At 40.0% G+C, this 13,105-nt stretch overlaps 1 protein-coding gene across 2 annotated transcripts in view; it reads left to right on the forward strand.

Moving 5' to 3' along the window:
- Window positions 1-13,105, forward strand: part of LOC139474699 (uncharacterized) — a 49,284-nt gene that overhangs the window by 15,576 nt on the left and 20,603 nt on the right. The window contains exons 2-4 of one of the 2 annotated variants that reach the window (XM_071257799.1): window positions 8,248-8,295; window positions 8,964-9,020; window positions 9,598-9,797. In XM_071257799.1, the coding sequence (XP_071113900.1) occupies window positions 8,248-8,295; window positions 8,964-9,020; window positions 9,598-9,797 (305 nt within the window). The remainder of the gene's footprint in view (window positions 1-8,247; window positions 8,296-8,963; window positions 9,021-9,597; window positions 9,798-13,105) is intronic. The other variant, XM_071257800.1, reaches the window with a different exon arrangement.

Raw genomic sequence — 13,105 nt, forward strand, 5'->3', positions numbered from 1 at the left:
ACCCATGTGTTCGCGAAAAGGCCTGGTTTCCGGCAAACAAGGTCTCCTGTACATTATGCTTGTCTCCCAGTGGGTAGTCCGGATCATCAGAATAAGTGCCCAGTAGAGTAGGTTCCCAGTACCCATTCCCCTTTCTTGTTAGTAGCCTTTCTAACCACCTAACTGCCATCGACAACGTCAACGTCAATGTTTCCGGCATCCTAGAGACGCTGCAGCCGTGGTTACATGAAAGGAAGAAGCTAAATGATACCGTTGATTTGGAATATTTGTTGATTTGTTGCCTCTGCTTCAGGAACTACTGGGACTGCAGAAAGTAAGATTAAGACTATATCACGTTTCGTTGAAAAAAATCAAACGACTCCAGTAACGTTTTGTTGACGGATGGGTCCACACTATAGACAAGAGAGTATAGTTCTACATATTGCTTTGAAATGTTTGGCCAAACCAGAACCACTGAATTTGATAACGATACAATCAAGGGAATGGGTGCGTTAAACATTCTCATTAGAAAACACTTTCTTTGATGTCCCAAAGTAGTTCCAATGTCAGGAACCGCCGATAGTTTTTTCTTCATATACGAACACCATCATAGGAACGTGTTGCAGAGCGTGGAGCTCATATTGTAACTTCCATGACTTGTGGCTGCCAATACTCATCATACTGCTGGGCGGTCGGGTAGCCTAGTGGTTAAAGCGTTAGCTCGTCACGCCGAGGACCCGGGTTCGATTCCCGACATGGGTACAATGTGAGCCCATTTCTGGTGTCCCCCGCCGTGATATTGCTGGAATATTGCTAAAATCGGCGTAAAACCAAAACTTACTCACTCATCATACTGCTACCAACCTGCTGGTCAACTAATCCCAGAAGACTTCTCTGTTAATGACACTAACCTTCGTCTCTTCGTCATCAGTAGAATGCACAAACTGAAAAAAGACAACAGAATTGGATTAAACCTATTCTGTCCCAAACAACAAAATTTGTAGTTGTTCCAGCTGACAAGGCCTCATATAAAGTAATATGTCAGTATCGCAACATTAATTGTTTGATAAAAGAACTTGATATGTGATATCATATTATGCCACATATAAGGCCATTACGTCAACTAAGGAAGAGTACTTTGGACGTTTGGCTTGAATCTACAATATTCCCATGTACTGGATTCCAAAGTTCTATAAGAAGCAGTGCAAAGAGGGAGAGATATATTGCTGGATACAGCAGATGTGCCATCATACCCCCGTCCCAAAGATTAATCAGAATCCTCAATTAAATCAAGAAGTACGTTCTCTACATTCACAGAACAAATGCATTTGTGGACCATGTTGATTCTCAAAAACGCAATGGATTTGCTTGAAATTTTGCAATCTTCGAAGATCAAAAGATTTGATTTTTCAACTTTGTACGTTATTATCCGCATTGAAACTTAAGGGAAAACTTCATTCCTTGGTCCGTGTGGCATTTAGTTCCATCTCTAAGGCAAATGTCATCTGAATACTGGGAAGACACTGTGTGAAATGCTGAACGTCCGCAATGTTAACATCAAAGTACAATTTGGAGATAAGACATGTAGGCAAGTTGGCTTTCCCTTGGGTTCCAATTGTGTTTCCCTCCTCGCTGTTCTGTTTCTTTATGAATAAACGTTTGGCAAACAAGAGACTTTGGCAACAAAGTTTAACTTTAGCTTCAGGTATTTTTGACAATGGTCAAATAGCCAATTCCCATCCACTGACTTACCCATCTGAGTTAGAAATATAGGGCACCAGTGAAACTTGTTTACATTTGGTGCCTTCAATTCACGTTTCAGGTACAATCGAGCATGCGCTTACTACGAAGATTTCAAAGAGCTTCATACGTATCTTGCTCCAAATCTGTTTGATCTGGGTTACAACATTCAAGGCTTTGGTGAAGATTGCAGACGTTTTATGATAGACACGTGGAGGACATTTCCAAATCTGACTAAAATGGTGTTTGGTACAACATCCTATTTTGACTTGTATCATACGTTTTCGTGGGTTTTTTTTCCTGATGAACAATTGACTTGTATTTGCATGTGTTTGTGACAGGTGCGAACTCCTGTCATCACTATTTGATTGTATGTCATATGCTTATGATATTGTCGGATTAGTACCACTGACGCAGCTTTTAGCAGATTTTAGAGATTTCTTATGATTATTGAAATGGTTTTGTCGTTTTTATTTCATTGTCGTAAACGACAAAACCCTTTACGTATCCAATGGAAATGAAACCCGGGTGGTTACGCCTTTGCTAAATACATTCCATCGTACCCCAACGAGATTCGAGACTCACACATCCAACCACTTGCTCCACCGAGATTTGATTATTTACAAGATATGTCAATAAGATGTAATATTGCCCTCACTCACTCACTCACTCACTCACTCTTGTACCTCATCACGTATTAGAATGACAATTTACCATATTAAAAACGACAATGACATTCAAACGACAAATTTACCACCGCAAGCAGAGGCGGATCCGGGATATGATAAGGATGATAACTACAGATGGCCGGGGTGGTGGCGTGGGGGGTGAAAGACCTGTTATCGATTTCCCAGCCACGTGCGTCAGCATTGTCATTCTAACAGGTCGGACATGCATTGCTCTTTGAAGTCTATTGCTTCTATTTGATTGTGTCAACACAGCATTGAATATTCTATTTACATTCATTTGAGCTTTCCCTTGATCATCGTAGTTCCACATCCACTGGACGTTAAAACGGTGTAATATGACCTTGTCGCTATTTGTCAATATCAATTTAAACTGGGGCATTAAATGATTTGTGTATATTTATTTCTGGGATCTGATTCTGGAGTATTTTCCTTATAATTGAAATTCATTTTGTGATGTGTTATTAGAATTCATGATTGGAGGTACAAGATCATAGAACGTGTCTCTCTTAGAAACACCTCTGTATACATGCTGATCCTGTCGCGGCTAGGGGACGCAACTCTGCACAGTCTGCAGGTTTTCCATCAGACAAAATCAACTTTTAGGTTTTATAAGTTTCAGCCAACAGCTCATCATATTTCATATTCTGTAAATGACTGACATCACAATCGGAGGTGTGCAAACGAGTCAACCTGAATTTTAACCTTTTTGTTGGGCAAGGACCCTTAGGGTGTGGGTGTGTCTTTGAAGTAAAGGGAATAAGTTTGTTCCTACGTTGATCTGTTGTTTCTCCCACTAAGCTATCTCACAGACGACTCACGTTTCCAAGCTAAAGGTCGTCAAGACAAGGCATGGGTACACGTCGTATGACCCTCTCGACGTTTGCACCAAATTGTGGCGACATTGAAAGTCTAAACGCCTGAAAATGCCGTAAATGTGCCAAGAGCCTCAGTACTCATTATTTGCTTATTTGATTTGAACACGACACAAAATTAATCTGTATTAGCTTTTTAACAACCGGTACATTTGCACCCGCGACAAAACTAATGTATGTACTTCTCTCAATGGCATGCTAATGCTTGAAACTGCATCTCCAAAGCGCAACTCCAACGTGGACAGTTGCTCGGGAAATTTCACTTCTTGAGTGTAATCACCGGTTAGGTAAAAGAGGAGGAGGGTTTAGAGCAAGGGCATTGTGAACACACCTCAAGTTATGTGGGATGTGAATAACGCCACACGCCGGTTGTCTTGTCCTGGCCGCCAGGACCCGCGTTGTAATTCCTGTTGACGGGAAACAGCCAGGTACTACTTTTGTCTCTTGGGTTATAATTCGCAGCACGCACAGCACATAGCGGCAAGGCTCGGCGTCCGCGGTCGGGGGTGGGACGAGGATAGATATCAGATGAGGAGTTTAATTCATGAATCCTGCACACTGGGGATGTGAGACACGTATCAAACTACATGCGTTGGTGGGGGGAGGTAATTGATTCACGGCGTTAGATCGAAATGCGCAGCTAGGGCTGGTGTTTTTCCTCACTTTGTCATCATTTACTTCAAGTCTTTCATGCTATTCCGTAGTTTACAATGACTAGATAGGCTATGGTCCGTAACCAGACCTCTTCCACTGTAATCTGTGTATCAGATTGAATGCTGGACATACAACTGATAAATAGCTGTGTAGCAGTGTAGGGATTGTCTTCGTATTTTCATCAAGCACACGCCACGGGTGTGAGAAGTATATTTATTTCTGTATTGGAGGCCATAGGCCAATTTACATATAAAGGAGATAATTGGTAAGTGATTTACAGGAGGAAGCGCATTTATGACCATTGCGGATTTCACACTTTTGATAATCGTACACACAAGGCTTTTTCACATATTTGGCTACATTAATTAATACAAAACTATTATTACAGCTTAAAAGCCCTTTTAAATAACACTCTTACTATTATGATATATATCCGGAATGGACATAAGTTTCAAATTAAAATATGCAGGACATATAAGAAATGTATTTTATCTTCAATTCAGCTAGAACTACACATTTCACAAGTCGATGATCACAATCAATACCTTAGCGTCTCTCTAGGTTACTACGAATGGGCAATTCACACACCCTTAATGGACAAAGAAAACATCTAAATTTTCTATTTCTAATGCCCGTTACATACAATTCAGTCCCAGATAATAATTTGAATTGATAACATATTCTTAGTGATTCACAAACTTTTACCTGAAGCATCTGCATATTACAATCCTGCAAGCCTTGTTTAAGCATATCTAAAAAGCTCTTTACATCACCTACACTTTGTGCGTGCCATACATCTCCAAGTCCATAAGGGCGGTCGGGTAGCCTAGTGGTTAAAGCGTTCGCTCGTCACGCTGAAGACCCGGGTTCGATTCGCGACATGGGTACAATGTGTGAAGCCCATTTCTGGTGTCCCCGCGATGATATAGCTGGAATATTGCAAAGAGCGGCGTAAAACCATACTCACTCACTCACTCACTCACTCCAAGTCCATAAAGATTCAGCAGTTGTTTAACATGTGATGCCCATGTGATCCCTGTACTGTCATCTACTTTCAACACAAACATATAACATTGTTGAGGTCACCAGTCCAAAACCGCACATCAGTATTTTATACATTTTAGATGACATTCAACATATAATCCATATCTACTACTCAAACAATATTACTGTATTGGATGCAATATTTTCACTAACATCTAAAATTGGAATAGAATGATTCCACCGACTGACGAACCGGGTATTCCCATATTTCGGCTCCATACAGTTGTACAATAAGTACAATTAGTTTTATTTTAGTATCAAACAATTGTTATCAAAAATGCTTTATTTGTTTTAACAACAAGTGTTTCAATGCATTTGGTCCATGAAAGTCTTTTGGAAAATAATATACCTAAATAATTGCAAAAAGCTGAGACCTTGATAAAGTGATCATCCAAAAAATATTTTTATTACGTCGCAGAGGTCCACCTCTGCTGAGAACCAAAATTTCTGTCTTAGCCATATTAATTTGAAGACCCCATACTTTACCAAAAATATCTAATACATCAATGTTTCTTTATAGTCCAACCACAGAGTCATCACGTAAACACAAATCATCAGCATATAACACTTACAACAATTAAAAATACTCGTGACTTTCAGAAATTCATCGAAGCCCACTATTTTCTAACACTGACTGAAGCTCCAGCATAAACACTGTGAACAAAAACAGACTAAGCACACATCTTTGTCGTACACCGCGTGATGAATGAAAGTACTCTGATATGGAACAATAAGATGTTCTAACAGCGCTCCGTACTTTAAAGATGAGTCCTTGAGAACTACAGCAGTCGACCGTGTATGCCCGTCTTCTTGTTGAATACCATAGCAACCTCCTATTTACAGAGTCAAACGCCAAAATTAACAATAAGACAATAAAATGTGCATCTGCGTTTGGAAAGTTGTTTTGGGCAAGACACTGTAGGGTAAACACGTTATCAACAATACATCCGGCTTGTGATTCAGGAAGAGATCTTTATTGCGACGCCAAATAGTGGGAAATCAACGATACCCTGAAACACATAATAACATCATAAATAACAGGAATAACCTAATCATCAACGCTACATAAAGGCTATATGAAAAGGCAAATCGATGATCCCATTTGTGCAACTGAATGTGTACTTTTATCTGTAAAGAGTGTTTATCTGGATTTCACATCAAAGTGTGTTTTCCTCGTTTGGTATAACACGAAATGTGTTGTATACATCTCACCCGAGTATCTTTTGATATTAAATATATCAACACGAGTTGATAAAAGTGGGAAAACTCCGAGGCTTGTCGAGGATTTTTTTCCACTTTTATCAACGAGTGTTGATATATTTGATATCAAAAGACACGTGGGTGAGATTTTATTTATCATCCAACTTCATTCTTTCAACTTTTTCAGTTTGTAGGAAGTAATAAGCAGTGTCTTAAGTGTTAAAAGTACTGCTAACAGCTTCAGCAGTAGAGCCATTAGTGATGTCATTTGATTGTGACGTCATGGTAACCAATGCCGTCACAATGGTCTGCAAAGCATTGTAATGCAATTTCATTGCAGCGATATCTACAGTATAGATATCGCTTGATCTCACCCAAGCGATATCTCCTGTGGGAGCCAGTTTTGGATGATAAAAAGTCTGTTTATAAAAGGTATCAAGTTCATGTCTTCGCAGTCCAGTTTTTCCTTAAAACATTTCGTTCGACTTATAAAATTCACCTACTCCATCGTCCTACGCCGTTCACGTGACTGTGATGCTGGGTAATGCAAATGCAAATAAAAACCCTTTCTCAGACAAAAGTGGAGTCCAGTGTGCGATTCCAACTATATCATCATCATCATCATCATCATCATCATCATCATCATCATCTCTGATTCATTTTTTTCGTTTACGCCCAGTGGAATCTGTCTGGGTGGATAATCGAGACTGATTATTTTCTGGTGTTGACATTTTATATTTATGAATAAAAGATAACGGCAGAAAAAAAATATTTGTCGGAAAACTATGTGTTTGCTTGATAGAGTGAGTGAGTGAGTGAGTGAGTGAGTGACGTCAACATTCGACGATTTTCTGGCTGGGTGAGTGAGTGAGTTGGGTTTAACGCCGCTTTTAACAGTATTCCAGTTATATCGCTGCGTGTCAGCTTAATGTGGGAAGAAAGACCGAAGTGATGCAGGTCTTAGACGTTTACCACTTCGGTGAAACCCACGAGCACGAGGCGAATCGGGATTCGAATCCATTGCTTGGTATAAATTGGGGGAGCAGTCTAAGGCGCCGCGACTCGCTGTGCAGAGTTGAGTCTCCTGGGCACGCCAGAAACCTATGATTGTGGGTTCGAATCCCGGTTCCACCCGATTATGTTTCTAGGTTTGTCAGCTCCATAGCCGTGCTCGTTGGTTTCACCAAAGTGGTAAAAGTCTCAGACCTAGATAACTTCGGGCTTCTTCTCACATTAAGCTGACACGCCGCGATATAACTCACTAACAGAAATTGGCTATGCGGTTAGAAACGTGTGATATTTATGTACGATTTTGGCGGAGGTTTGTGTTGAGAAATGTGACTGGTGAAATGAGTGAATCTAGTTCCAATATTGGTAATCACAAAGGGCTTAGTCGCTTTTGTTTCCAAGTTCATTCGTCATCACTTTCATCTTTCCCTAACCTACAACACTTACCCCGGAATTACACGATTTGGTCACGAATGTTGCCGATGTTTTATCTAGTTATCGGGAAAAGCCGAGTGATCCTGAATAGAATGCACAAAAGGAGATTGTTTTTATGTGGTTGTAAAACTTTCTAAATGCGTAGATCCCTTTCGTGATACTGTTGGCACCCGAGGAACATCTTTCAATTTTATCTGATATGAAGTTTAGTAACACTAATTTTTATTTAGAGCTGTGGTTTTCTAAGCTGAAAAACAAAGACGGTAGATATTTAACAATAGAGAAATCACTTAAAAAATGTCCAGCTTGCAATAAAGTTATAGATTCACAAATTACACCGGTTATGTGTAAAAGCAACGAAACATTATTACACTACATGGGTTATGCTTTTAAAAAGCATGTTTTGTAATGCTGCGACATTATTATATTTACGACCTCTGTTTATTATCGGATTTTGTCTTTGTGTATGGTCTTCATGCAAATAAAATGCTTCTCCTGCTGCTGCTGCTTCTTCTTCTTCTTCTTCTTCTCCTTCTTCTCCCCTTCTTCTTCTTCTCCTCCTCCTCCTCCTTCTTCTTCTTCTCCTTCTTCTACTTCATCACTGACAGTTTTGCTCTTCCTTTCAGAATGTAATAGTATAAACTGGGGAATAAACCAAGAGGACATGAGCCGATGTAAGTTGATCCTAGTGGCAACTTTAAAGTTGTCAGCTATTTATATCCGAGTACTCATACCCGAAAACTTAATATATTGACATTTCGTTGTTTTTATATTGTTCTTCTTACCTTAACATATGCCTAGGATCAGTAAAACATATTTATAACATATAAAAATCATTCGACCATTGTCGAAAACTGTATAACACACACACACACACACACACACACACACACACACACACACACACACACACACACACACACACACACACACACACACACACACACACACACACAAAATAATAGAAAAAGAAACGCATATATGGGGTTTCCATTCAGTGGCTGCCACAAGGCTTTAACGGCCACACGTTGAACGTATGTGTGTTTGGAAGATTACAAAATGAAACAAAGCTCGTAAACGGCTATTCAAGAATGGGACGTAAACCTCCTCTGTGCGTTTCTTTTTGTGACAGTTGGTCATGCTTTCAGTCACTGGTTTGTCTGGCCCAGACTCCAGTGTACGGGCTGTCGTGATATGGCTGGAACATCGCTGATTGCGACGTGAAATAATATTCACTTACTCACTGATCTTTCGGAGCAATCCTTTTTTATGGACTCGTCAGTTTAACAACTGAAGTCATGTTTTTGAATCTATTGTTTACATTGAACGCTTATTCTTTCAGCAGACTTTGCAGAACAATATCAATTTGATAACGGGGCCGCTCCATTACTCATAGAAGGTATGTACATCGTTATAACACGCAGGTCCCCTACAACGTGAGAGAAAGTGGGTGGGGTGGGTGGGGGTGGGGGGTGTTGAGGAGAAAGAGAGAGAGAGAGAGAGAGAGAGATAGCGACTTGACAATTGAGCGGTATGTGGACCCCGAGAGAGAGAGAGAGAGAGAGAGAGAGAGAGAGACACAGAGAGACACAGAGAGACAGAGAGAGAAAGCGAGAGAGAGAGAGAGAGAGAGAGAGAAAGCGAGAGAGGGAGAGAGAGACAGAGAGAGAGATAGCGACTTGACAATTGAGCGGTATGTGGACCCCGGGTAGGTTTAGACTCCCAGTATCCCGCTTGTCATAAAAGACTAAAGAGGATCGGGTGGACAAGCTGGCTGACATGGTTCATCGTGCGCCATCTTGCCCCGATAGTGTGAGGCGTTCCTCATGCTTTCAGATTCATGTATTTACATGCCGGTGTGGTACAGCTGGAATATTGCTGACTGAGACGTTAAACAACATTCACTACATCATTGATTGTAACAAATACGAATCGTATTGGACGTTGCTGATGCACCTGTGTTTGTGTGGCTGCAGCGTTCACGGACGAGCTGTTAAGGCAGATGACAACAGAGCCCCATATGGATCGACTAAGTATGGAACAGGCACAGTACCTCAAAGACCGCCTTAAGGGCTTGTATGCCTTCCTTAAAAACCACCCTGCACTTATGGACAGAAGGCTAAAGGTTGGATCCAGGAAACCACAAATACCACAGAGAAATAAATATATACCGCAGGTTGGTACATTCTGATATTATGGTTTATATGTATCTGACAGCTCGGGTCTCCATCAGTGAGGGGCGGTAGGTTACCTGATTGGTCAAAGCATATATTCATCACCCCGGTATTGCGGGACTATTGCGTCAAGCTACGTAAAACTATACTCACTCACTACTATGTGTAGTTATAACATACAGGGAAACCCCCTCGACTCAAAGTACGGGGGAGTATATGTCGATTTATAAGTAGTTCGAGACAAGCGGAGTCGATATTGGATCATTACGTTCCATCATATTACGGCATTCGAGCTAACAGATTTACTTGTAATAAACTCTCTTTGTGCCTTCTCACTACCCACGTTATTACTTGTTTTCTTGTTTGATAACCCCTTATTACTTGTTATTTCGTAAGCCCTTATTACTTGTTATTTCGTAAGCCCTTATTACTTGTTATTTCGTAAGCCCTTATTACTTGTTATTTCGTAAGCCCTTATCACTTGTTATATGGTAACCCCTTATTATTTGTTATATGGTAAGCCTTTGTTAGGCGTTAGTCCTGGGGGCATTTATATTCGTATCTCAGTTACATGAGGGCATATGCATGCATACATTAAATAAGCCGGGTACAATGCCACTTTGAACAATATTTCACTGTGTGCGATCTCCGTTAAACCAACAGCAGAGGTATGGTGCTGGTTAACAAAAAGGAATATCAAAACCAATCTTTCGAACCCATGCCCTCTGTAAATGTTTCCAAACATACGAACAACAATTGTAACTTCTGTTTTTACACACACACAAAATTTACAGTGTTAGATGAACATGTCGGAAGTTGGTAGGTAACTGCTAACATTTTCTCGCTGGACAATAATAAAAATGTGATTTCAGCCGAGCACATAAAGCATCCAAGTGTTTAACCCTTTTAATTTACATTGTCTTGCATTTAGGGGCTCCCAGACCATAATCGTTATGGTATTAATATAAAACATAATAAAATGCTCGATGTTATTATTTTTACTATTGTGGTAACGTTATTATTAATTCATACTAGCTTACTTTTGTATCTGTTATAGTTTTGTTAGGCTATTTTAGGATCCGTATCAAATTATAACCTATATGTGATGAATGTATTGTGATATATTTAACAAAAAATACGAGTCGGTGGCTGTTGGTTGAACACAGTCTGGGTTGTTGATTTTCTATTTCTGACTGTCGTGCCAGTTGTAACTTGACACCATCTCATATATATCTTGTTCCCGCCTTCCAAATTGCCGATAAGCCAACAATGAGGCAATATTGAGGACATTATACTTCAAGGAATGATGGAAACCATTTTTCATTGCTATTACTGATTACTGTGAATTCATTTGTACGTCTTCAGACATAATTTGCAGATTAAGTCATATTTCCTTTTGATATGGGTGTTTGACGCTCATTAATAGGTGTTAAATGACACACATAACTAATTAATTGCATTGATGTCCATGGTTCTAAAAACAAAGAATAACGTCAAATTGGAACTAAAGACCCACGAAGGCACTTGGTGTATAAAACAATACTACATCCTTGTATCGGGCGAGTATGTTAACTGAGTAGGAAATCTGCCGAAACCATGCGTCAGTATTAGTAACTTTCGACTCTAAAACCGAAATACATGCCTATTCCTTTTTTTCTGCTGGATTCCAAATCTTCTTAAAAATCCGTACAAAGATAAATATATTGCTGGACCCAGCACATGTACCACCAAATCACTGTCTCAAGTGAACCCTGATCCGCGATACACCTTGGCACCAAGTGTTCCCCTCATGGCTGTACATGTTCTTTATGCATATGAATCAGATGCGCTCACTTTTTTGCAAACACCAGGTATCATCACTATTTGATAGTTATTCATAAAGGTATGCTTATAATATAGTCGGCATCGTACAATCGACTCTGATATTAGAATAGATTTTTATGATGATGGAAAAGTCGCTTTAATTCCACAAGAGAGTTCTTAACGGCAGAGAAGCAATTATGCAGCTATTCGCGTCCAAAGAAAGGAAGTTAAAGTACTACGTCTCACTAACAGATCGTCCTAAAATGTCAACAGCAAGAACGGTTTTCAATCAAGGTCCCTGTTGTTTAATGTGTTCAGCTCAATGTATTATCTTTATACTAACTACCCAGACAGTATTCCGACAACCTCGTTCATGCAGGCAACTACCATCAACTCGTACAGCTCAATGTATTATCTTTATACTAACTACCCAGACAGTATTCCGACAACCTCGTTCATGCAGGCAACTACCATCAACTCGTACAGCTCAATGTATTATCTTCATACTAACTACCCAGACAGTATTCCGACAACCTTGTTCATGCAGGCAACTACCATCAACTCGTACAGCTCAATGTATTATCTTCATACTAACTACCCAGACAGTATTCCGACAACCTCGTTCATACAGGCAACTACAATCAACTCGTACAGCTGAATGTATTATCTTTATACTAACTACCCAGACAGTATTCCGACAACCTCGTTCATGCAGGCAACTACCATCAACTCGTACAGCTGAATGTATTATCTTTATACTAACTACCCAGACAGTATTCCGACAACCTCGTCCATGCAGGCAACTACCATCAACTCGTACAGCTCAATGTATTATCTTTATACTAACTACCCAGACAGTATTCCGACAACCTCGTTCATGCAGGCAACTACCATCAACTCGTACAGCTCAATGTATTATCTTTATACTAACTACCCAGACAATATTCCGACAACCTCGTTCATGCAGGCAACTACCATCAACTCGTACAGCTCAATGTATTATCTTTATACTAACTACCCAGACAGTATTCCGACAACCTCGTTCATGCAGGCAACTACCATCAACTCGTACAGCTTAATGTATTATCTTTATACTAACTACCCAGACAGTATTCCGACAACCTCGTCCATGCAGGTAACTACCATCAACTCGTACAGCTCAATGTATTATCTTTATACTAACTACCCAGACAGTATTCCGACAACCTCGTCCATGCAGGCAACTACCATCAACTCGTACAGCTGAATGTATTATCTTTATACTAACTACCCAGACAGTATTCCGACAACCTCGTCCATGCAGGCAACTACCATCAACTCGTACAGCTCAATGTATTATCTTTATACTAACTACCCAGACAGTATTCCGACAACCTCGTTCATGCAGGCAACTACAATCAACTCGTACAGTTTTTGCTTCATTAAATACCTCAGAATATATTCGTCAGACAAAGGTAATACTCATAAGTACGCTAGTTGAAATTAGTAATGTCGTAATCCCGTTGAA

Source organism: Haliotis cracherodii, unplaced genomic scaffold (genome assembly GCF_022045235.1).
Source record: "Haliotis cracherodii isolate W230 unplaced genomic scaffold, xgHalCrac1.p SCAF_3, whole genome shotgun sequence".
NCBI classification, from domain to species: Eukaryota; Metazoa; Mollusca; class Gastropoda; order Lepetellida; family Haliotidae; genus Haliotis; species Haliotis cracherodii.